The sequence below is a fragment of the Eublepharis macularius genome, chromosome 2 (assembly GCF_028583425.1).
Source record: "Eublepharis macularius isolate TG4126 chromosome 2, MPM_Emac_v1.0, whole genome shotgun sequence".
NCBI lineage: Eukaryota > Metazoa > Chordata > Lepidosauria > Squamata > Eublepharidae > Eublepharis > Eublepharis macularius.
The window spans coordinates 106,462,795-106,487,257 of NC_072791.1; the positions used below are offsets into that span (position 1 = coordinate 106,462,795).

The 24,463-nt window shown below is 47.7% G+C and overlaps 1 protein-coding gene across 1 annotated transcript in view; it reads right to left on the bottom strand.

Annotated features, from left to right (window-relative positions):
• Positions 1–24,463, bottom strand: part of LGR4 (leucine rich repeat containing G protein-coupled receptor 4) — a 170,482-nt gene that overhangs the window by 90,707 nt on the left and 55,312 nt on the right. Inside the window, exon 2 of the mRNA XM_054972319.1 lies at positions 6,598–6,669. Coding sequence (XP_054828294.1) covers positions 6,598–6,669 — 72 coding nt within the window. The remainder of the gene's footprint in view (positions 1–6,597; positions 6,670–24,463) is intronic.

Below are 24,463 nucleotides of genomic sequence, written 5' to 3' on the forward strand. Positions count from 1 at the left end.
GCCCACATCGGATGTGCCTGGGCATGCTCGCCTGGCCCCTGGTCACTCCCCGCCCCTCCACAACATGGCAGCCACCGTGCCATGTCCCTGCTCGCATCGCCCGCAACTCGAGCTCCCAGATGAGTCTGGGAGCTGTCATTTCATCTAGGTCTTCTGTGCAGGCACACATGGGACTGCGCACGCGCAGGCCTGCCGATTCCAGAGGTTTTTTATAGCTTAATACCACTAGGGGGCGCTCTCGCCTCTCTGCGCGCATGCACAGCTGTCTTCCCGCCAAAACGGCCCCAAAGAGGCGGAATGTCCCCGACATACCCTCAGTCCTCTTTCGCTGCCATACTGCAAGATAAGTTTCAAGAGTGTTTGCAGGGAAGGAGGGAGGGCATGTGTGCCTGCATGGAAGACCTAGATGAACAACAGTTACCGGTAAGTGTAACACTGTTTTTCATCAGCGGTCTTCCTGTACAGTCCCACATGGGAGATTGTGAAGCTTAAATGCCTAGGTGGAGGCAGAAGAATCATGAAAATATCAACTGCAAAACCGCTGTGCCGACTCCTTTCTGTCTAGGATGTCCAACGCATAGTGCTTGACAAACGTGTCAGCCGAGGCCCACATCGGAGCCCTGCAGATGTCCTGGAGTGGGACTCCTTTCAGAAGAGCTGCTGATGACACCTGGGACCTGGTAGAACTACGAGCGTGAACTCGTAGTGGACAAGGTAGGTTAGCAGTCTCATACATAGCACATCAGAATAGCCTGAACCACCCAACGAGCCAGGGTTTGGGGGGTCGCCCTCCTGCCCTTTTTTGGCCCGAAAAACATAAAAATAGGTGAGAATCTACCCTAAAAGATCTAACACGATCTAAGTAAAAAAGAAGTGCCCTATGCACATCCAATGAGTGCAGAGCCTTCTCAGCATCTGAATTTTGTGTATGAAAAAATACTGGCAAAGATATCTCCTGAGACAGATGAAAACTAGAAACTACCTTAGGTAGAAATTCAATCTTAGTTCGCAGACCTATCTTATCAGCATGGATCTTCAAAAAAGGGGGTTCGCAAGACAAAGCAGCTAATTCCCCCACCCACCCTTTGAAGGCTCTGCAATGTTTACACGTTTGCGTATTGTGGGTCTCGCCCAAACAGTAAAGGCAGCTCAAATGGCCATCCAATCTGGTCATCTTCCTGTCGCAAGACACACACCACTTGAAAAGAACTGTTTCTGACATCGTCGACAAACTTCGAATGAGCAGAAGAGCTATGGACCTCTTTCATTGGCGGCAAAAGAGGAACTGAGGGTATGTTGGGGCGCCCCGCCTCTTTGGGGCCGTTCTGGCGGGAAGACGGCTGCGCATGCTTAATACCCTAGTGGTATTAAGCTATAAAAAACCTCTGGAATCAGCAGGCCTGCATGTGCACAGTCCCATGTGGGACTGCACAGGAAGACAGCCAATGAACTAATAGTTACTGACCATGGCCATTTCCACACGGCTTACCTGAAGCCAGGCCATGGCGCAATGTTGCGGATCATGCCGGAGAAAACGCGAAATATCGTGTTTTCTCACATGAGTTTTGCACGACATCGCGCAAAACTCGCACGAGAAAACGCGATATTTCGCGTTTTCCCCGGCATGATCCGCAATGTTGCGCCATGGCCCGGCTTCAGGTAAGCCGTGTGGAAACGGCCCATATAAATTAAATGGAACTCCCTTAACAAATCTCTGATTTCCTGATCATGGGGACAGGCAACAGGAGATAACTCATCATACCCCAATAGTTTTCCTGTGTAGTTTCTACTGCCAAAAGCAAAGTTTTGAACTAGCAGGGTCTAATCCATCTGGGTAATTCTTATCCGTGAACAATTATTATTTCTAAACAGATTATGAAAGAGAAAACCTGGGAAATGGCATAGGACAAAGAATCCATACTAACAAAGACACCTACAGCAAAAAGGGGGTTGCCAACAAGTACATGAATACAAATGCATCTGAAGAAGAGAACTATGGTTCTCGAAAGCTTATGCTACAGTAAAGTTGGTTAGTCTTAAAGGTGCTACTGGACTCTTTTCTATTTTGCTACTACAGACTAACACGGCTAACTAGATCTATGAATACAAATCTGTTTCTAATTTTGCAGCTGGAAGATAGTCCAATCCAAAAATGGCGTAACTGTCAACAAAAGCAATGAGTGGGAGGGAAACAACCACATGGCAGTACCCATTGTAAATTCAGTTGCAGTAAGAGCTGTACAGTGTTCTAGCCTTTCTATCTGAGAAAGAGAGGCTTGTACCCATGCAAGCCTACACTGCAGTATGGACAGCACCCTGAAGCATCTATTCAACACCAGTTTGCTTCAGTTCTGAGGGCTAGATGTGAATGTTACAATTTACCCGTCTTTTGTGTAGGTGTTCTTACTTTTAATAAAGGCACCTTTCGCCATAATAAGTGGCATAGGATGGTTCAGGTTTGTCAACAAAGCCTTCTCTGTGATCTAACATTATTTCTAAGGTCAGCAAAACATCTTGGAAAATATGCCTACTATTTAGTGCAAATTTCCTTGAGGCTCTTGTCCTTGGGTGGAGCCTTTAAAAAAAAAAAGATACAGCTTGGACTGAGTAGGTTGGTGAGTTCTTAGTTTCTGTGCTTCTGGGGATTTCAGATTCTTCCCTCCCAATTCCCACGCTGGAGAACTACTACATACTAGGAAGAAGACAGCTGTATATTTGGTATGCATTCTCATTTCCTCTCTTGATTTCAATGAGCTGTAGTTTTGGAACTAGAGAAGACACACCTTAAATTCTTTATTTTGCAGCAAAAACTTGATAGAATATTACAGTTTTTTTTAAAAAAAAGAACTGGTGTAACAACTATCAAGCTTAAACAGCTTAAGAAATAAACATAAACAATATTTTTAGAGCCCATAGGCAAGACTAAAATTCTTCATTTTACCTTCCTTCCGCTATACTTTGCAGTAAGTTACTTTGAGTCTTTTGCAATAAAGTACATGATGGTTAAAGGTTCTGTTTATAACACACCCCGAATTTATAAAAGTTGCACAAAGACTACACTCCCACCTACTTTGGCTTTATTACTTCATTACTTATATGGAAAAATATGAATACCAGGTGCTTGAAACATTTTTATTGTAAACCTATAAAGTAACAAGGGAAAGAAGCAGGTATACTAGACAATAAACAGATATACTGAAAAAGCATACACACAATTCTCAGTCCATTTCAAAGCACCTGGATTTAAGCACTGAAACAGTCTTCCTAACCAATTAATATCATTATAAATATAATTATAATTATTAATTGATAATTAAATAATGATAACTTGGATTTAAATTGAGCTTTATACAAGACCTGATTCATTTACTTCATTTATATCCTGCCTCTCTCATTAGTGGGGAATCAAAACCGCTTATATCATTCTCCTCTCTTCCATTTTATCCTCACAAACTATCCTGCGAAGTAGGAGAGACCGAGAATGTGTGACTGACCTAAGGTCACCCAGCAAGCTTCCAAAGCAGAGTGGGGATTTGAACCAGGGTCTCCCAGGTCCTACTCTAACACACCACCCCACACAGGGTCCCTTAGCAATCTTAGTTTTTAAGGGAATGATAAGAGTTCTTAGTAATCCTTACAGCACCCTTGAAAATAGGCTAATACCTCTATATTAGTTGGGTTGAGACTAAGTGATGGTGGCTTGCCTAAGGACAACCTCCTCATCAGTTTATAGCTGAGGCAACATTTGAACCAGGAATGTCACAGCTTATACTCTCAGTTGCTACACTTCAGTAGACTAGGCCGTTGCTTAGTGGTAGAGCTCTCACTTCTAGTGCAAAACTCTAACCACTACTATACACATCAGCTCTCTCTCCACAAGTAGGACTGATTGAGATTTAAAGAAGAAGCTGGGTGGATTCAACCCAATTTATGCAAACAGAAGGTTTTAATAAGGCCATTATCACCTATTATGATATTTCTGTAAGTTCTGTAGTAAAAAAGCTTCTTGCCCCCATAACAGAATGGATTTGTGGGATTCAACCAATGATAAATGGAATATGGGGATTAAAATAATAATAAACACATAAATAAAAATAAGTAAAAAGCAGTTACCTGCCAAAGGGACTCCCAGATCTACTCAGTGAGCATAATGCAAGAAAGTTACACCCCTGGGATATGACTCATGGAGTGGTACTAGAACTGGCTATTGTGGGATGTGGGTACATGCACACATATGCATGCACACTTTTTTAAAAAAATACTTTGTCATGAAAGTTCCTAGTTGTTGCCACTCCTTTTATTAAATGTATGGTGTGTCTGATTTAGTCCTTGAAAGATATTTCTTTGATGTTCTAACAATCAACTGGGAACACTGGCAAAGCACTTCAGACACTGGCCCCAAACAGCTATACTACAGTATATTTTCCATTGTTCTAACATATTTTACTCTTCTTTGCTACAATACAAACCTTCACTATTTGCGTAGGGTTGACCTATTTCAATTTATTTCTAAGCAAATGCCACAGCCTTATTCTTAACCACCTTCAAATTAAGTGTTTCCCAAATATTTAAAACACACACACACTAATATAACTATTAAAGTTGCTGCCTGATCACACACACAAACACCCTCAAAGAAGACACTCCAACAAAATCTTCCTAGCCTTAAAAAAGAAATGCATTAGAGGCAGTGATTGCCGTTTCCTTCCCCATAAATCTTTTAAAGTTGGAGACCACATTTTAACCAGATTCCACCACAGACTTGCTCAAAATGAGTATGTTGTTGACTCAGTTTTCTGATATTTGGTAATATTATGTATGCTTTGTTTAAAAGTTATTGTAATGTTCATATTCTTCAAAACTTGTAAACTATTGTTGTTTAGTTGTGTTACAGCTAATATTCATTGTTGATTTCTATTTGTTGTATGTTATAAAATTTAATTTTTTAAAAAATGAGTATGTTAGATTGTCTTCCTCTACCCTTGAACCCAACATTCTGTTTTTAAGCAACAACTATCAGGTTTGTTTCTTTTTAAATTTCAGGACTGATAACACTGTCACCTTTGAAGGACGTCTGTCGTTAGTTATTTCATTAGATAAACTGGCCCAGAAGCAAGGGTGAAACCCCTGAAAGAAATTTCAATAAAATACATACAGCTGGTTTCGGAGAAATAAAAGTGAAAGCCACAGATGATATGCCGAGAAGGGAAAGGAAGAAGCTTGTCTCTCAAATCTATTATATACATTTAAGATATGGGAAGCCATAATAAATGGAGAACAGGCAAAACACAGCCCAGCATTTTCTGCTCCAAGTTCTCCTCCACTTCTTCTAGAACATAACTCCCTTTCATATAGATGTGTGCCATACACTGAGCAATGAAAACCACTAGTACTGAATATGAGGAAATAAAGATGCAGTTAATGAACAAGAGAGGAACAGGAGGCTGTGGCTTAGGGTTACACCACATGTTTTATTGTGATTTTATTGACTGTTATGTTTTTGTACTGGCTTTAGCTGTTGTGATTGTTGTGTACTGCTTTGAGATCTTGTTTAAAGAGAAGCAGTATAAAAACTGAATAAAAATATAAATATGTTAGCTGTTATATGAGCCAGGCTGGGTTGCACTGACTAAAGCATATGGAGCCCCACAGCAGGGTAAATATGCCTGCTATGTCCATTTAAGCTTAGAAAAATAATGCAGGAAGGAAGGCTGAAGCCCCTTATCTCTCCCACATCACACTCCAGAGCCAAATTGGGCCTCGGCATGCTTCAGAACACAGGTTCTCCAATGTCAGTCTGTTTTGAAAAAAGCATACAGTCAGGATGGGGGAACTCTGACCCAAGTCATAGCACAGGTAACATATAGTTTTGCTCTTGGTGGCAGAGTATCTGCTTTACATGCAGAAGGTCCCAGGTTCAGTCTCCAGCATGTGCTTTTGAAAGGATCAGGTGTTAAGTAATGAGAAAGACCTCCATCTGAGACTCTGATGTGTCATTGCCAGGCAGAAAACACTAATCTTTGATATAATGATCATCTCATTCAGTATAGGTCAGGTTCATGCGTTCATGAGAATATCTGATCCACCAGAAAAGCTTTATACTGATTGCCACGTGAGAGGGGAAACCCCAGCAAACCTTTCCCACAATGCCTCGCAATGCATTATGATCTCTCTGCCCCCTCCCCACACTCCCAATTTTATCTATCCCATCTAGGCAGAGAGAAGCAAAGTAACTAACATATTTATAGAACCTACGCAATCAGCCACTGGGAGCTCCATTCAAAGCAATGATAATTGCAGAGTCCCCATGTTACCTTTGGACAACACTATAATTAGACTATGTCATCGCTGCAATCATAATTAAAGTAATTACTATAAAAAAAGCCCCAAGTATGTGGCATTGTGGCTTAGAGGCACATACAGAATTTTTTTACTATGATTGAGTACAATGCTTTCTTTGTTTGCTATTTATTCTCACACCTATTTTTACATGCACATTTTTACATGCACATTTACATGCATACTAACATATTCATAGAACTTACGCATCTCCACTCATTCTTTGTATCACAAAGGTAGTTTAGATTTAATACTCACAACTCTTCAAGGTAAGGAAAATTCTTAAATGCATCCTCTGGCAATCTTGTGATATTGTTCATACTGATATCCCTAGAAAGAGGGAGAAAAAAAGCACACAGATGTGTAATCAGATATGCTTCTTAAGGTATTTGGCTCTTTATGAATAGAAGAAAACTCCAAACAGTCATAGGAAAAAGATGGTCTCAGTATAAAAGCTCACTCATCATACAAAAGATGTTTGTTGTACTTAAGTTGTCAAAGTATTGGAAAGATATCTACAACAGCACAAGGATGTGACTGAAAATACACCAGGTGTGTAGAATAAATAGAAGTGCACAAGAAACTAAGTGCTATATAAATTAAAGCAACACCTTCTGCCAGGATCAGCTTATGCTCCCCCCATACTGCTCCACCCTTCCAGTACCATCGAGATTACGCCAGCTGTCTGAAGTATCCAGTATGAGTTGTCCAGAGGTGGCACCATCCTGAACAAGGCAGCACAACCTTCAAAAGGTTACAGGGGCTCTTCCAAACAGTTGCTACTGCCTGGACTGCTCAAGCCCAATACATTTATCTAGCCAGGTGAAGTAGAAACACAGTGAGACAATGTGCTGTGATTCCCAATATCATCTGCTTGGGTATGACAATTGAGAGCACAATCAGGGAACAGCCAGTTCCTCAAATTCTGTTTGCATAGACAAAAATAAGTTAGAACCTACACATCCCAGGGTGAGTTCTTTAAACTTCAGTAGCCTTTTCACCATTCCCAGCCTGCCCTGTGGCAAGGACAATGCTATCACATTAACTGCACTTCAATGGTACAATGGATAGTTAAACAATTTCTAAAAATGTGCAATGCTCCATTTTCAGGTGAAACAGCAAACCACTGTACACCAGGATGTCAATGAGCCCTGAAGAAAGCTTCAAGTTTACTCATGGAATTTCCTCTTCCAATTACATAACAAAATCAATTACTTCCTGGTTTTCACTAAACTATCATTTGATACTGCGTCACAACTGTCAGACTGAGTTTGGAATTTTGCTTTGTTGGGTAAGCATAATGGAAAATTTGGATATAGTGGCAAACTATGGCTTGCCAAAAGGCAGGAAGAGTTACCTAAGTATATTCATGTAGCAGCTAACCATGATTTGCTATCACCTCAGCCTAAGGTCCCAAGGCATTTGCCTGTATGGATGCTCTGTCCATTTCCTGGGATGACCATCTTGGCAGACAGGCCTACACTCATACAAGACTTCAATGCATTCTACTAAAGCTGCTTTTGTATTTCTACGTGCTTTTCTTTTTTATGCCCTTCCCCCCCCACCGCCAGCACACTACCAGCTTCCCTCTTACCAAGTATATAAATGCATGCATTGAGACCAGATATTTAAAAGACCAGGCAAGTGAGGCTTCTGGGACAACTGATAAGAACAGTAGAAACATGCCTCAGCTCTACCACAGTAATCTTTTTTTCTTTTTTCTTTTTCTTTTTTGCAAAACCTATGAAAAGTCCTCAAGCTAAGACTTTTAAGAAGTTTCAGTTTTGGTCCACGAACAAATGTAGACAAGTGCTTACATGATAGGTATGTAGATTGATTTGTTTGGTTCCTCACAACTTGCAGCAAGTAACAAGCACAACTAACACAGTATTTTTCCTTATTATTTATCTGACAAAGAGCATCTTTAGAGCAGTTGTGAAGAGGCTTTTGACCCAAAATGTTGTAAACATGTTTGTTTGCTGGGATGAGGGAGAATCTCTTCTATTATGCTAATACCTGTAACTGCTGCAGGGGACTGGCAGCTTGCCGTCATTGCCAGTGAAAAGAATAACTGACTAAATAGTACTTCACAGGAGTCCTGCAAAGCGACTGTGCTGTCCCCAAGTACTTTTTCTTTTTAAAAAGATATAAAGGCTTTGACAGCAGCAAAAGGCAGCTTCCCCCTCTTTGGCAGCAACCATGTGCATTTTATAATGTAACTACACTACTCTGTAGTATCTTACCCCTCCTGCCCTCCCCCAACAGGACAAATCATGAAGGTTTGTAGAGGAGACATACCCACAGATTTCACAGAGGGTCAGAACAGCAGTAGAACACTGTTCTGCTCTAATATTATCTTGCAATTTTTTAAAAAAGATTTATTGGTACCAACAATGCCAGGCTGGTGAGAAGGGGTGATTTCCCAGCAACTACGGGACAATTCATCAACAAAATGTAGCAGTGGCTTGCTGGGGAAACACTGGTTTAAAATAACGCATGTTGTTTTCTGTTTGTTTTTGGAGAAAAGAATGGGCTGTTAATGATTTGCGCGCAAATACAGAAAGAGAGAAACAGGAAGGGAGAATAATACATGTGCACATGTCAGGTGGCTAAACCTTGGAAAACTCTCAGTAGGAAAGCAGCCCAGGATGAAATTTACACACAGTAAATTAGTTTGATTCTGTCTAGTATTTATAATTACCTATTTTCCTAATTGTTATTTTCAAAGAAGCAGTACACTGCTCAGCTTTAATTATTTTTTATTTATATTATTTATAGACCACCTTTCTCACTGAGACTCAAGATGGATTACATAATGTAAATCACTACACTAAGACAGAAGAGATGTTTAAGACCAGGGTATCTAAAGAATCATTTGAATTCCAAATAATTTAACAACCAAAGTGATAGGCTCGGTAGAGGTCTGGGCAGCAGAAAATAATAGCAAGATCATCAGTTTGGGTCATCTTTGTCATACATTGCGAACACTTTTTAAAGAGTGATTTCTGAGACATAATCCCAGAAATCCTTTAATCTTGAGATGAAAAGAAGAAAACACTAGATGAACCTTTCTCAATAGCAGCAAAAGAACTGAGGGAAAGGGGGTGCTCTGCCCCTCTAACCATGTTTTGAGCGGGAAAACCATTGTGCATAAGCAATGGAGACAGTGTGTCCCCAAACGGTTTATTAGCTAGAAAAAATCTCTCCGCAGCTGGCCTGCACGTGCACAGTTATCCAATGTGGGACTGCACAGAAGACCGACGATGAACATTCTAGTTCTAGTTAAAGCGAGGACTCAGAGGGAAAGCAGACACACAGCAGGACAGAGAAAAGAGGTAAGAGAGGTTAACTCAAAGCATCACTACAACCTTTGGGGACTATTTTTTTTGTACCATTCATACTTTCTTTTTTGTATTTGGATACAATTTATCCAAAAAGAAGTGCCAAACGCACAAGAGGTGCCGTCGAATTGTGATTGGTGCAGATGTGGTTTTACCACAGGGAAAACTGATCTTCTACACAGAGGAGGCCTGAGACTTTCCTAATTGTTGCTGTGCCTCACGTAAACCTCACCTTTACTTCCACCATTCTCAAGCTGCTAACATTATATGACTGACCATTCTGCCTCATGTCAGAATGAGCCCCGCCCAACACAAATTATAGCAATGCTGCCATTTTACAAACTCAGGACAGCTCAGGAACATGTGGGCAACAGCCAGACTTAGGCCTAATCTAAAGAACTGAATGCACTGATTAGGTTGTAGTATTAGAATATTTACTGTAAATAAAGCTTAGATACAGCAATTTGCCAATGTCAGGGCGGTCTTCTTGTGTAAATAAGCATAAAATATCAGGCACATGAAATATGAATAGATTGCAAATCTATGTCCTCCACTTTCCACATTTCTAGTGATTTCATTGAAAGAGAAAAGCACATTTTATTCCCATTATTGATTCAAAATGCTGCATTACTCACAGAGATATCCAGATTTGTAGGATAGAAAAGGTAAAAAGATTTTGGAGACCAGGCACAGCAGTGCATAACTGGGAGCTATAATGTATAATTAGAAGTTTATGGTTGGTTAGGTGGCCAGTGGAAGGATTAGTTGTTCATGTAGAAATAGAGACAGAGCTCAAACATGCTTGTTAAGTCATACTTGGTACTGGAAACCCAGACTCACAGTCCAAGATGTGTGTGGACTTATAAAAGATTATTGGTAAGAAAATGTATTTCAGGAATGCTCAGACTAATGTGTCATCCAGCCAGAGTTGAGTTCCAGCGCCCCTCTTCCCCTGCCCTCACTTCTTGCCTCTCAGCAAGCAAGCGCCAGTGGTCAGTGTGGTGTAACAGTTAGTGTCAAAACTGGGACCTGGAAGACGTAGGTTCAATCAAATGTCTGCTCTGTAGTGGAAGTTTACTGGAAGACCTTTAGGGCAGTAACAAACACTCAGCTTAACCTACCTCACATGGTTGTTGTGAAGATACAATGGAGGAGAGGGGAACAATATATGCCGCTCTGGGTCCCCACTGGGGCGAAACAGCGGGGTATAGAAGAAGTAAAATCAAACCTAAGTATTCAGTAATAAATGAAGTATGTCCTGCACATGGTCATCATGCACTTTCTAGGGCTGGTGCCATTTGGCCTGTGTTAGATACCATCATCCTATCAACACAGCATCGCTAGCCTTCAGTAATGATGGGGCAACTCTTGCAATAATATCATCATATATGTATGAGATCGATGACACTGAACATGCTGAGGATGGTATGGTCATCATGCACTTTCTATGGCTGGTGCCATTTGGTCTGTGTCAGATACCCAGTTCTGAGGATGATGTCTTGTACCTGGTATGGCTAACTCAATCATGAAATGAAACAGCGTGGAGTACCTCTGTTGTCATTCTTCATAAGATGGGCCATTAGGTAAAGTTGGCTATAAAGGAAAAAATGCTATCACCTTCTGTTATTTCTACTACTTTGAATATTTCATAGAAAACGCACACACTCAGAAGCTATTTTTATTCAGGCCAAAAAGAACAATTCAAGTTGCAGGATCTTTGATGTTTTCTAGTGAAAAGGATACGGGCATATGGAAAATGCAGATGGAAAATATGCCCCTCCAACTAATTTAAATTAAACAACTCTGTTTTATCATTTATTTATTATTTATTTGATCTGATTTATACCCTGCCCTCCCCACAGATGGGCTCAGGGTGGCTAACAATATTCAAAAAATACATTAAAAGTCACAAAACCATGATTCGGTTTCATTTTCTCGGCCATGTCGGACGCTCCTCTCCGCAGGTCCAGGAGGAAGCGCCCGAGCAGCCTGACCGGGCGGCTGATCTGCGAAGATTAGCCCCCAGGACTCCCAGTGAGGGAGGCAGGGTCCGGGACACGGCGGGAAGAGCCCCCTGAAATCAATGCGGGGGGTAAATTGCCTGTTTGTCCCTATGGAGGCCGGCAGACGTGCGCGGCACCTTGAGTGCTGCCGGGCCATGGAAAACGGCAAAGAGCAGAACTAGGCGGAAGCCTGTAAGCAAGCGAATCCCTTCTGTTATTACAAGCGCACGCGAAGGAGTGGTGGGATATGAAGCTAAGAAGGCTCGTTCTTCCCCCTCGCTGAGTTTCAGAATTTGGTTGGCGGTCCCCCCCCCCCCTAAAATGGCAGCGAAAAAGCAGAGTCCCGCTTTGGGCAAGTCAATTTCGGCTGCCCTGCAGGGGAAAGGAGAGTCGCTCCTTTCCCCTGCAGAGGTCGGTTATCGAAGCCATAAAGCCCTTTGTTGACAAGCTGAATGAAACAGATCAAAGGGTGGGCTTAATTGAGAGCAAAGTGAAAACCATTAAGGAAGCAGCGGGGGGAGCAGAGAAGTCTGCCCGGGAAAATGCGTCACTCGTGAGGGCAACGAATAAAGAGTTAAAGCTGGTGGAGAACCAGCTGATCGGGATACAAGTGGAACGAACACAGACAATTTTGCACCTCCAGAACGTGAAAGAGGAGGAAAATGAGGATTTATGGGGTCTGACCTCGGAACTATTGGCGACACCCGTGAAGGCAACTAAAGAAGAGGTAAAAAGCGCCATTTTGGAAGTCCGTCGGGCTTCTTCAAAATATGCAACGAAGCGTCAGCTGCCTCGCGAGATCATCATCGATTTTTCATCTAAAAGGATTCGAGACACTATCCTAAACAACTCATATAATACGGATCTGGACTTTCTGGGTAATAAAGTCAAGATACTGAAGGACGTCCCATTTTAGTTCGGAAAAGAAGATTTAAGTATAAAAAGCTCGCAGCTCTTCTGAGGGAACGTGGAATAAAGTACAAATGGCTATTTCCGGAAGGTATCTGGTTCAGTTACAAAGATCAAGCTTACAAGATAACATCAGAAGATCAACTAAGGGATTTTGAGGACAAAAATCAAGAATTTCAGCAAGACACCAAGCAAGAAGAAAAGGCGAAGTCTGAAGGGGGGGGAGGGAACGAGCACTGCGGCTGCAGTTGCTCAGAGAGAATTGCGTCCGAGGCCCGGGGTGGGGGGAGGAAGCCTTAATTTGAATTGTAATTTGTATTTTGCAAGGTCAACCACTCCATCAATATCATACAAAGTTTTAATTCTTTAATAATGGCAGTATGAAGGGAAAGCATTATGTGTAGTGTAGTGTTGTTATATGTTGCTGTTTTTTTTCTTTCCTTCCCCTGCCCCCTTTCTTTCCCTCTGTATTGTTAGTCAATGTAGCTAATAAAAAAAATAAAAAATCTTTAAAAAAAAAGTCACAAAACCATAAAATCAATAATAATTTTTAAAAAGTCATTAAAATAGTCCAGGAGCAGGCTATTTAAACAAATATTGGGAGTCTGTATATGGGCATAACAGACGGCCGAGGCAGCCCCAGAAAAGGGGGTGGTCTTAGATGGAAGAAGGAGGACACCCACTGGCACTCAGCCAAAGGCCCGGCGGAACATCTCCATTTTACAGGCCCTGCGGAACTGTAACAGGTCCTGCAGGGCCCAAATCTCCAGCGGGAAAGCGTTCCACCAGTCCGGGGCCAGGGCAGAAAAAGCGCTGGCCCTGGTTGAGGCCAGACGGATGTCCTTCATGCCTGGGACCACCAGGAGTTGCTTGTCTGATGAATGCAACACCCTGCAGGGGATGTAATGGAAGAGGTGGTCCTGCAGGTATGCAGGTCCCAGTCCATGAAGGGCTTTAAACACCAAGGTTAACACCTTGAACCAGATCCGGAACTCCACTGGGAGCCAGTACAGCTGGCACAGCACAGGATGAATATACGTTCGGATTGGCATTCTGGTAAGAACGCATGCCGCTGCATTCTGGACCAGCTGTAACTTCTGGGTCAGGCCTGAGGCAGCCCGGCATAGAGTGAGTTGCTGTAGTCTAGCCTGGAGGTGACTGTTGCATGGATTTCTGTGGCCAGGTCCTGGGGCGAAAGATAGGGCGCCAGTTGCCTGGCCTGTCGAAGATGAAAAAAGGCAGACCTGGCAACGATCATGACCTGGGCCTCCATTGGAAGTGTGACATCCAAGGTCACACCCAGGCTCCTCAACGTTGGTGAAGGTTTCAATTGTACCCCATCGAGGGCTGGGAGCTGGGTCCCCAGCTCGATCACCCCACGACCCAGACACAGAACCTCCATCTTCAGGGCATTCAATTTTAGGCGACTCTGATGTAACCATACCATCGCAGACTCAAGACCCTTGGCCAAGGAATCCAGAGCTGCATACCGGTGACAACCCAGCCCAAAGCTGCGGGCTAACCGGGCGAGGGGGCACATACAGATGTTAAATAGCATTGGGGAAAGAACTGCCCCCTGAGGGGCTCTGCATACCAAAGAATGGCGAGTGGACATCTGTTCCCCAAGTGCCACCCTCTGTCCCCAATTGCGAAGGAAGGAGTTCAGCCATTGCAGGGCTGTTCCATGGTCAGAAGATTATGATCGACCATGTCAAACGCTGCTGTAAGATCTAAAAGTATCAGCAGTGCCGACCCGCCCCGGTCCAGGTGTCGCCGCAGATCATCATATCAACTCAAGCAGCAACAGATTAGTTATATTGCAAGAGGAATGAAAAGAAGTTAGTGAATGCTAATATTCTAATTTTTCCATGAATCCAGTATCACTATTAGGGGTGTGCGCTTTGGGTTTATGATTCGGAAAAAATTCCTGAATCTGACCCAATCTGTAAATATTCGGGTTTTCGGAAAACCTGGATCAAAGCTTCCTGAAGCGATTCGGGTTGCTTCGGTAAGCTTCAGAGCCCTTTAAACTTCAACTGGCCCACCAGCCAGCTGAAGTTTAAAGGGCCTTCTAAGCATGCTGGAGGTGGGGAGTTTAAAGGGAAAAGCATTTGCAAACGGCGCACAGAGCCTTCTACGCGTTAAGCTGTTCCCCCGTCCCTCCAGCCGGCTGGAGAGGGGAAGGGCTTAAAGGGTAGAAGGCTCTCCACACCATTTGCAAATGGCATGCGAAGCCTTCTACCCATTAAGCTCTTCCCCCATCCCTCCAGCTGGCTGGAGAGGGGAAGGGGGAAAACTCGATTTTTTTGGCAGTGCACACTCCTAATCACTATAGATCTAATTTTGTACTATGTTACATTGACTCTTGGTAGAAGCAACTGGCACCATCTCATCTGAAGGAAAGAAAACAATGTTACCAAGTCTTGGTTTTAGCCACCTGACATATGTGATTCTGCCCCCCTACCCCAAATTTAATTTGACTGCAAACCTGGAAATTATTGTATGGTAAGACAGTTTCCCAAGAAATAAAAATATATCATAGAAGAGCTTAACAGTAACTTCTACATAATTGCTTTACTGAATGAGACACACTGGTGGCAAAAAAGAAACTCATCTTATCTTTTTAAGCATTTGTTGCTTTTATTAAACCAAGAACAATTAACTTGATAGCCAACCACCTAGAGCAAAGTGTTAGGGATCAGCCTCAACATTAATTCAGCCGTGCACTTGAGGCTTCCCCAGGGCAACAGTAGACAAGTAACTCATCTTATCCACAGAATAGATTTTTGTGAGAATAAGCCAATAAAACATCCAGAGATTCAAGCCAACTGGAACTACCTGCCCAACAAGTTGCACTTATTAGGAAGTATACCAAAAGCAGTCTCCACATACTCAGAGGCACTGTCATTTTGAGCTAGCTTGAAAGAGCAAAAAAAGTCTTCTGAACACATTACGAAAGACAATCTAATTCTAGTGCCAAGTCAGTACCTACAACAGATTTTTTAATTGATGAAACAGACTAAAGCACGTGAAAAACTAAAAAGAATGAACAATAACTCTCTCAGATTCATTCTGTTCATCCCAGAATTGTTTGGGGGAATAAATCAGGCAAGGATAGGAGGGCTGTATTATAGGGAGGGGGTCTCAGATGCTTCGCTAATAAGTTAGACTTCACCACTATGTTGCCTTACATCTTCACCACTATGTTGCCTTACATATTACCTGTTGTTTTAAATATGTACTCCTATATACTACCTGTGCTTCATGTTGTCTAATGTCAGTCCTAGAATTGGTTATGTTCTGTTTCAGCATTTCTTCAACTCTGTATTGAATCCTTGCTAATGCTATGACTTTGTAAACTTGCATTTATTTACCCAATGGCATTGTTTATGGAAATGTCCCTGATACTGTATGGAAATGTCCTTGATACTGAATGTACTAATCTCACACTGTATGATTCACCTTGAGTCTCAATGAGAAAGATGGACTATAAATGAGATAGACAGACAGACAGACATTTAAGTGTTATGTAAATGATTAAACAACCTAAAGCAAACTCTTCATTTTTTCTAGCAGAAAAGGTACTATAGACACTCTGCTTGAAATCGAGCTAGGTTTACTGTATGTTCTGGAACATCCCTGTAGAACAGGAAAATCTGTATGTTAAGAAAAGCACGAGTAGAGTCTGAAATTATTTTCTCTTTATTAGGATACATCTAGAGAGACATGTTTGCTTAAACTGGAATATTATGTTTTGCTATTCAGACCGGGCTCAAATTGCTTCCATAGGCACCCTAATACATCGCAGTCCTGAGGGTGACCTACTTCCTCTCCACCACTTCATCTTCTGTAAGTAGACAGAGTGTGTAATTGGAGCAGACCCGCAATGTAACTTCTTGTTGGAGGATGCTCCATATTCCCTTCCTTTGATAGCTTCTTTTGGCACTGCTCACCCTGCCTAGCTGTTACAAGCACTAACTGTGCCTTTCTTAAAATAGGAGTTTAAAAAGTTTAAACTATGTTGGGTCTATGAATGGGTAGTGAACATTGTAGCAAATAGCACCTTGAGGCAAGAAATCAGATTTTTGTAAAAGCTTTTTTTTAAAAAAAATGGTAAATTACCATCAAGTGCAACAATCACATTGGCAAGTAACTTATTTCAATAAAGGAAGTAAGTACTATTCGCCATCTGTTATATATCACAGTGCTGGGAATAACGTTCTACCCCCCACCCCCTACTGTTGCTGCCTTTCACCAAGCCATATTTATAGATGTTCACTAAGAACACTACTATGCACAAGATACATGCTTCAATTCAAGTGGGCAAGGATCCAGGTTATTTTCAATGGCATGAGGTGTGGTAGTGCAAGTTGTCCGCAATGCATGCAATCAAATACATCTACCTTGCAGGTTAGGATACAAGTGTAACCAAACAGCAATTAAAAGTAGGGCTGTGCTTCAGCAGATACTCCCTGAAACTATTCAGTAGATTTCTCTTAGAAACTAGAAATAGTAAGTTGTTTCTCACGATGAAGGACATTTCTCTCCTTTTCATCCTACAGCCTTTAAAAGCGCGAGCGCCCGACTTACCGGGCGCTCGGTTTGCTGCCGCGGGGCCGGAGGGCGGAGAAGGCGCGGTGGCTGGCTGCCGGCCGGCCCGGGCTGGGACGGCGGCAGCCAATCAGTTTGAATCCCCGCCGTCCAATCGCGGCCGTTGGGGGAGGGGCCGGGGCGAGGCCGGCTGCCGGACCACGGGGAGGGAGTCTTCCCTCTGGTCCGCCGGCTAGGTATTTAAGCAGGCAACTGCCTGGCCCCTCCTCACTCAGCGTCGGGCGGCGAAGACAGAAGGAGCTCCGAGAGAAGACACCGAGGAGGACGGAAGAGCGAGCGGCGTGGGGCAACGTGTTCGGAGGGAGGCTGCGGTGCAGAGAGGTTTAGCTGAGCCTCTCTTTCGTCACCCAGCTCCTCTGCCAGTTGACTCCCAGCCTGAAGAGGACGACGAGAGCGGCACGAGGAAGGCGGCGGCGGAGAAGCTCGTCAGAGCACAACCTACCCAGCGCCCAGCCCCACGCCAGTCGGCTCCCTGCCCTCGGCAGAGTCCAGGGGCAGGTGGGAGCACCGCGGCCGTTCGTCCCAGGGGCAAGCTGAGCCTGGGGCGCGGCGCGGAGAGGAGGAAGGCAACAGCGGAGCTTCAGCGCAGCAGGGGGAGGGGCAGGCTTTCGTTTTTCGTCTCCCACATTGCTGCGATTTTAGGCCATGGCACCCAACAAGAGGGCGGGGGTGGCCAGGTCGGGGGCAAAAGAGGGGGGGAATAAGAAAACTACCCCCAGAGCCCACGGGAGGGCAGGGCCACCCCAGAAGGGGGACAAGGGTAAGGCCAAAGCCAACGCCACTGATGGGGGAAAGGGGGCGCGGGCGAAAAGGGTCCCCCAGCAGGTAAGCGGGGGAGCTCCCCTCCCTTCACCCAGCCAGCTGCGGGCAGCAGCACAGGGCCATAGGCAGGCTGAGAGGCCTCGTCCCCGCCCCTCTCAGAAAAAGGCTGCAAAGGGAAAGGGGCCCTCGAACAGCAAGGGCACAGCAGGTTCCCTCCAGAGCATCAGCCGGGCATTGGAACTCCTCACGGCCCGTGTGGAGAGCTTGGGGAACTCCGAGCCTGGGGGGGCCGTGCCCCTCCCAGAGCCTGTTGAGGTCCCTGAAAAGAGGGGCAGCCGGAAGAGAGCGGGCAGCCCAGCCAGGGGCCGCCGGGCACAGAGGTCTTCAAGCTCCAGTTCCAGGAGCTCCAGCCACAGCCGGTTGCGGCCTGCCAAAAGGAGGAAGGGCTCCAAGAAGAACAGCAGAGGCCACAGGAGACGCGAGGAGTCAGACAGCGAGGGATCCACAGGTGAGTCCACCTCCTCTGGGGAAGAGACCCTCAGGGAGGATTACTGGGACGCCGCCGCTTCCATCCCAGGTCTCCCAGGGTGGGCCTTGCGTCGCAGGGGCGGGGGAACAGGAAAGGACGACCCCTCCGGGGTCTGGGGCGAGGACCGGACTGACGCCCCCCCCTCTGGTTCCTTTGGGGATGAGGAAGATCCCCCTGGGATCCACCTGTCCCGCAAGGTCCGAGAGCGCATTTTGGACGGGTATTATGTCGACCTCTTCTCCCTCCTCAGGCCGGAGGCAGAGGACGGGTGCTGTGGCCCGCCTTCTAAGCGGGACAAAAAGGGGCCCAAGAGGGATGTGGCAGAGCGCACCTTCAGCAACTGGTTAGAGGGATTCACCGTATATATGGGGGTCGTGCAGATTGCCTACCCGGAGCGGGGATGGCACCTGTCCAACCACTTGAGCAATGTCCTCCGGGCCCGGGCCTTGGCGGGGGAGGCGGCGGCATTGGACTATGATGAGGCCTTCCGTAAGAGGGCCTCTCACAACCCAAGGGCTAGGTGGGATCTCATCAGCCAGAAGCTCTGGCTTTGGCTGGTGGGGCCGCAAATGAGGGCCAAGGGCGAATCGTCGCGGGGTCCCCGTTGGTTCCCCCGGCGGGACAAGCAACGCGGCCTATGTTGGGAGTTCAATCTGGGCAGGTGCCAGCGGCCCAAGTGCCGCTATGAGCACAGCTGTGAGTCTTGCGGGGCCCCGCACGCCCGTCTCTCTTGCCCCCGTGGCACCCTTCCCTTTCGGGGGGGAAGGCCCTCCAGCAGCGGGTCCCATAGGGATGGGGGGTCCACCACCGCCGCAGCCCCACAGCCCAGCAGCAGCAGCAAGTAGGCCTGACCATGTCAAGTTAGGCCGGGCCCACACGCCGGTGCTGGTAGCAGCCCTCCGCTCCCTCCTGGAACGATACCCAAACAAATTGGCGGCCGCCTTCTTGCTCGATGGCTTCTCGGCAGGTTTCCGAATTCCATTCACGGGCGCCCGTGTGGCCACCACCTCAGGCAACCTAAAATCTGCTAGGGAATTGCCGGAGGTGGTCGCTGCCAAGATCGCCAAGGAGGTGGCGGCTGGTCGGGTCGCTGGCCCCTTCCCTTTCCCTCCGTTACCCAACCTTAGGATTTCCCTGCTGGGGGTGGTACCCAAGAAGGCCCCAGGGGAGTACAGGCTCATCCACCACTTATCCTACCCACGGGGCTCATCGGTCAATGACTGCATTCCGCAGGAGCTGTGCTCCGTTAAGTATGCCTCCTTTGATCAGGCGGTCCGCCTGGTGCGATCCTGCGGGCAAGGGGCCCTCATGGCCAAGTGCGATATCGAATCCGCGTTCAGGCTCCTCCCCGTGCACCCTCAGGACTTTTCCCTCCTGGGCTTCAAGTTCAGGGAGCAATGGTATGTAGACAGGTCCATGCCCATGGGGTGCTCAGTGGCCTGCGCGGCTTTTGAGGCATTTAGCACTTTCATCGAGTGGGCGGCCAAGGACCGCATGGGGTCCCCCCATATTACTAATTACCTCGATGACTTCCTCATTATGGCGCCCCCTGGTGGACACACTTGTGCCATCCGCCTCAGGATCTTCCAGGACCTGGCGGAGGAACTCGGAGTCCCGCTAGCCCGGGAGAAAACCGAAGGGCCCTCCCCCCGCCTTACTTACCTGGGGATAGAGCTCGATTCTGAGGCTGGCCTCTCCCGCCTCCCCCAAGAAAAATTGGGCCGCCTGCGGGAGATCATTGCCGCCACTCTCCTGCGGGAGAAGTGCACCCTGAGGGAGCTACAGTCTATCATCGGGCACCTCAATTTTGCTTGCAGGGTGGTTTCCCCGGGCCGGGCCTTCTGTGCCCGTCTCTCCAGTGCCTGCAAAGGGGCCTCGGCACCACACCATCACATACGTCTCTCTAAAGGTTTAAAGGAGGACCTCAGGGTGTGGCTTGATTTCCTGTCCAAATACAACGGGGTGTCCCTGTGGCAGGGGTCCCTCTCCCCGGATTCTGACTTGCAGGTTCAATCCGACGCAGCCGGCAGCTTGGGGTTCGGGGTGTACTTCAGGGGGAGATGGTGTGCGCAGCGCTGGCCCTCCTCCTGGGCTGCCTCTGGGATCCTCCGGGACCTGACCTTCCTCGAGCTCTTCCCCATTCTGGTGGCCGTAACAATTTGGCGGGAGGAGCTCCGGGATAAAAAGGTCCTGTTCTGGTGCGACAACCAGGCCTCCGTGCGGGTCATTAACAAGCAGTCCTCCCGATCCGACCGGGTCATGAGGCTGGTCCGCCGCTTCGTGTTGTGCTGTCTTGCTGCTAACATCTCTTTCTCAGCCCGTCACGTAGCAGGTGTGGATAACAGCATGGCAGATGCGCTGTCTCGCTTCCAGATGGAGAGGTTCTTCACGCTGGCACCCGGGGCCTCCCGCACACCCGAACCATTCCCACCGGACCTGTGGCGAGTTGGCGAGACACCGTGACGCAGGGGATCCTCTGCTCCGTGGCACCCGCCACCCTGCGGGCTTACTCCAAGGCGGTAGCGCGCTTCCTCCAGTTCGCGGCGAAGGATGAAGGGCAGGGCTCTTGGCCGGCGTCCAAAACATCGGTGCTACGATATCTTGCCCACCTGCGAGGAGCCGGTTTTGCCCCAGGAACCATGCAACGGGAGCTGTCCGCCATTTCCTTCTTCAGCAAGGCCGCGGGTCTCCCTGACCCCTGTGACTGCTTTGAGGCCCGGAGGGCCATAGAAGGGTGGGGCAGGGTCTCTCCACGGGTGCATCTGCTGGTCCCCCTACGAAGGGCGGCTCATCCGAGCGGCCTTCACCCTAGCATTTTTTGGAGCTTTCAGGGTCAGCGAGCTGGTGGCGGGGTCTCGCTGGGATTCCTCCGGCAGGGCCCTCGCAGCTGGTGATTTGGTCCTCTCCAGACGCACGGTTGCCATCTCAATACGTCAATCCAAAACCGATCAGTGAGGCCGGGGGGTCTCTGTCCTCCTGCGGGCCTCGCGGGATCGCGCAACCTGTCCCGTCGCGGCTGTCCGATCCTTCGTGGCAGGTCGGCCTCAGTGCTCCGGTCCCTTCCTGGTACACAAGGACGGTACCCCCCCTCACGCGCTACCAGTTCGCTGCCCTGCTGAGGGCATGCCTTCAAGCTGCCGGATTCCCACTGAGGGACTTTGCCTCCCACTCCTTTCGCATCGGTGCAGCCACGTCGGCAGCACAGCTGGGCCTTCCCCCCGACGCCATCCAGCGGGTGGGCCGCTGGCGGTCCGGGGCTTTTCGCACCTACATTCGCCCTTCTCGAGTGCTCTCCCACGGAGTTGTGTCTGTGCTTCAATTTGTTGCAGGTCAGCGGAGGACTGTTTGGATCTGCGGCCATAGCATCGTGTTTTGGGCCGGGAAATATGCTGCATCATCGGGATGGGGAAGACACCTCGGGCTGGACGGCCACATCGCGATTCGCTGGATCGGCACCCGGGGTATGCTATGGGAGATGCTGGCCCCCACCTTGGTCCGACAGGCCCGCCGGGAGGGCCCACCTGACGCGCTGATCATCCAGCTGGGCGAGAACGACCTGGGCAGACGGGAAGGCCCGGACCTGCAGCGGGCGATGTGCGCCAACCTGGACTATCTAAGGGGATTGTTCCCTCGGACCTTCCTTTTGTGGTCAGACTTGCTCCAGAGGCGCTGTTGGCGCTTTGCACGTAACCCAGAAAAAGTGGACGGGATCCGGCAGCGGGTGGCCCGCGCCATGGGGCGCTACATTTCTTCAGCTGGCGGCCTACTCATCCCACACCCGGACATTTCTTTCCGCTTGGAGGCGCTGTTCCGCCCGGACGGGGTGCACCTGTCCAGCTGGGGCCACGACATTTGGCTTCAGGACCTGAGAGATGGCCTGCTCGAGTGGTTGCGGCGGTAGGAGCTTTGGCGGGAGCCCCCCCCTCCTTGGGGGAGAGGGGGGGGCTCTGGTGGCGGTTGGTCATTGGATCGGATCTCATTTTGCGGGAGCCAGGGCCTCCGCCCTGGTTCCTGTTGAGGGGATTCCCATAAGGAATCTTGGGGTGAGTCACGGAGGTGCATGCCCAGCTCGGGGGCTGCCAGGTCGGACTCATCTCCAGGTGGCAGGGGAATCATGCAGGGGTGTACACCCAGGTGATCTCCTCCCTTAATGCCACTCCTCCGGTCCCCCCCTCAGCTGGGGTCTGAGGGGGGAGGGGTTCATCGGCTTGGCAGGCGGGCCCGCCGATGCTTGGGGATCCGATCCAGATGACTGCCTTCGCTCCTTACCTGCTGTGTTAATAAAGTTGTGGCCTGTTTTCTCTCCAGCCGTGTGTTTGGTCTCTGTTTGTCATCGCGCCCGCGGCCTCCGGCCATCAGCACTAGGCTGCAAGCGCGAGCGCCCGACTTACCGGGCGCTCGGTTTGCTGCCGCGGGGCCGGAGGGCGGAGAAGGCGCGGTGGCTGGCTGCCGGCCGGCCCGGGCTGGGACGGCGGCAGCCAATCAGTTTGAATCCCCGCCGTCCAATCGCGGCCGTTGGGGGAGGGGCCGGGGCGAGGCCGGCTGCCGGACCACGGGGAGGGAGTCTTCCCTCTGGTCCGCCGGCTAGGTATTTAAGCAGGCAACTGCCTGGCCCCTCCTCACTCGGCGTCGGGCGGCGAATCCCACCCACCACTCCCATTGTTCAGCGGACCGGGGGGGGGTCAGTGGTCCTTGTAATTTTCCTTGTCACAACTGTTGGCGGTTGGTCATTGGATCGGATCTCATTTTGCGGGAGCCAGGGCCTCCACCCTGGTTCCTGTTGAGGGGATTCCCATAAGGAATCTTGGGGTGAGTCACGGAGGTGCATGCCCAGCTCAGGGGCTGCCAGGTCGGACTCATCTCCAGGTGGCAGGGGAATCATGCAGGGGTGTACACCCAGATGATCTCCTCCCTTAATGCCACTCCTCCGGTCCCCCCCTCAGCTGGGGTCTGAGGGGGGAGGGGTTCATCGGCTTGGCAGGCGGGCCCGCCGATGCTTGGGGATCCGATCCAGATGACTGCCTTCGCTCCTTACCTGCTGTGTTAATAAAGTTGTGGCCTGTTTTCTCTCCAGCTGTGTGTTTGGTCTCTGTTTGTCATCGCGCCCGCGGCCTCCGGCCATCAGCACTAGGCTGCAAATAAGAATGCACTAGATGAGAGTACTCAATAATGTAATATTAGAATGTCGGATAAGGACGAGGGAAATTAAAGCTCAAGCCTTTGTTAAGCCATGAAGCTTACTGGGTGACTTTGGGCCACACTCTCTCTTATCCTAACCTACCTTAAACAATTGTTGTGAGGATAAATGCCAGGGGGAGAAAACATTATTATTCTGTTTTCTTGGAGGAAAGGCAGCATAGATTAAAAATGTGTGAGTGACAGAACTACCCAGCTCAACTCAGAATTTAAGCCTTCTGTCTTTTTAGGGAGTCATGTAGAACCCAAGTATTAATGATGCTTCAATTTTTGCTCAGATGAAGACATTAAATATCAACAAACTGAATCCTGTAATCCATCATGTTACAGCTTTTATTGATGTCATACCTCCTCGTTTCTTTATTCTATTTGTGTCACAATTTCAACTTCCATAGCTACAGTAAACTCTAACCATTTGCTATCCAAGTGAGGAATAAAAGTAGTGCAAAACAAATTAGAAGACAATTAAGAGGTAAAAGTCAGAGCTCTAGGGATAGCCTCATGTTGGTCTTCCTGACTGATGTTGACTGAGAGTTTGGGGTTCTAAAGACCTTTGCATTCAGGATGCTTACCCATCTTGGCTATTAAAATCATGCCAAAAAAAGAGCTAAAACATTTGGAAAGGATTATTAATGTGCTTCTTACAAGACATGTCTTTTTCACAGTTAAAAGATGCTGTGATCAGACCTTAAAAAGTCATCTTTGGATAAGAAGGACGCAGTCAATTACTGTCCTGTGTCTAATCTCCTCTTTGGGGGCATGATGATTTGAGG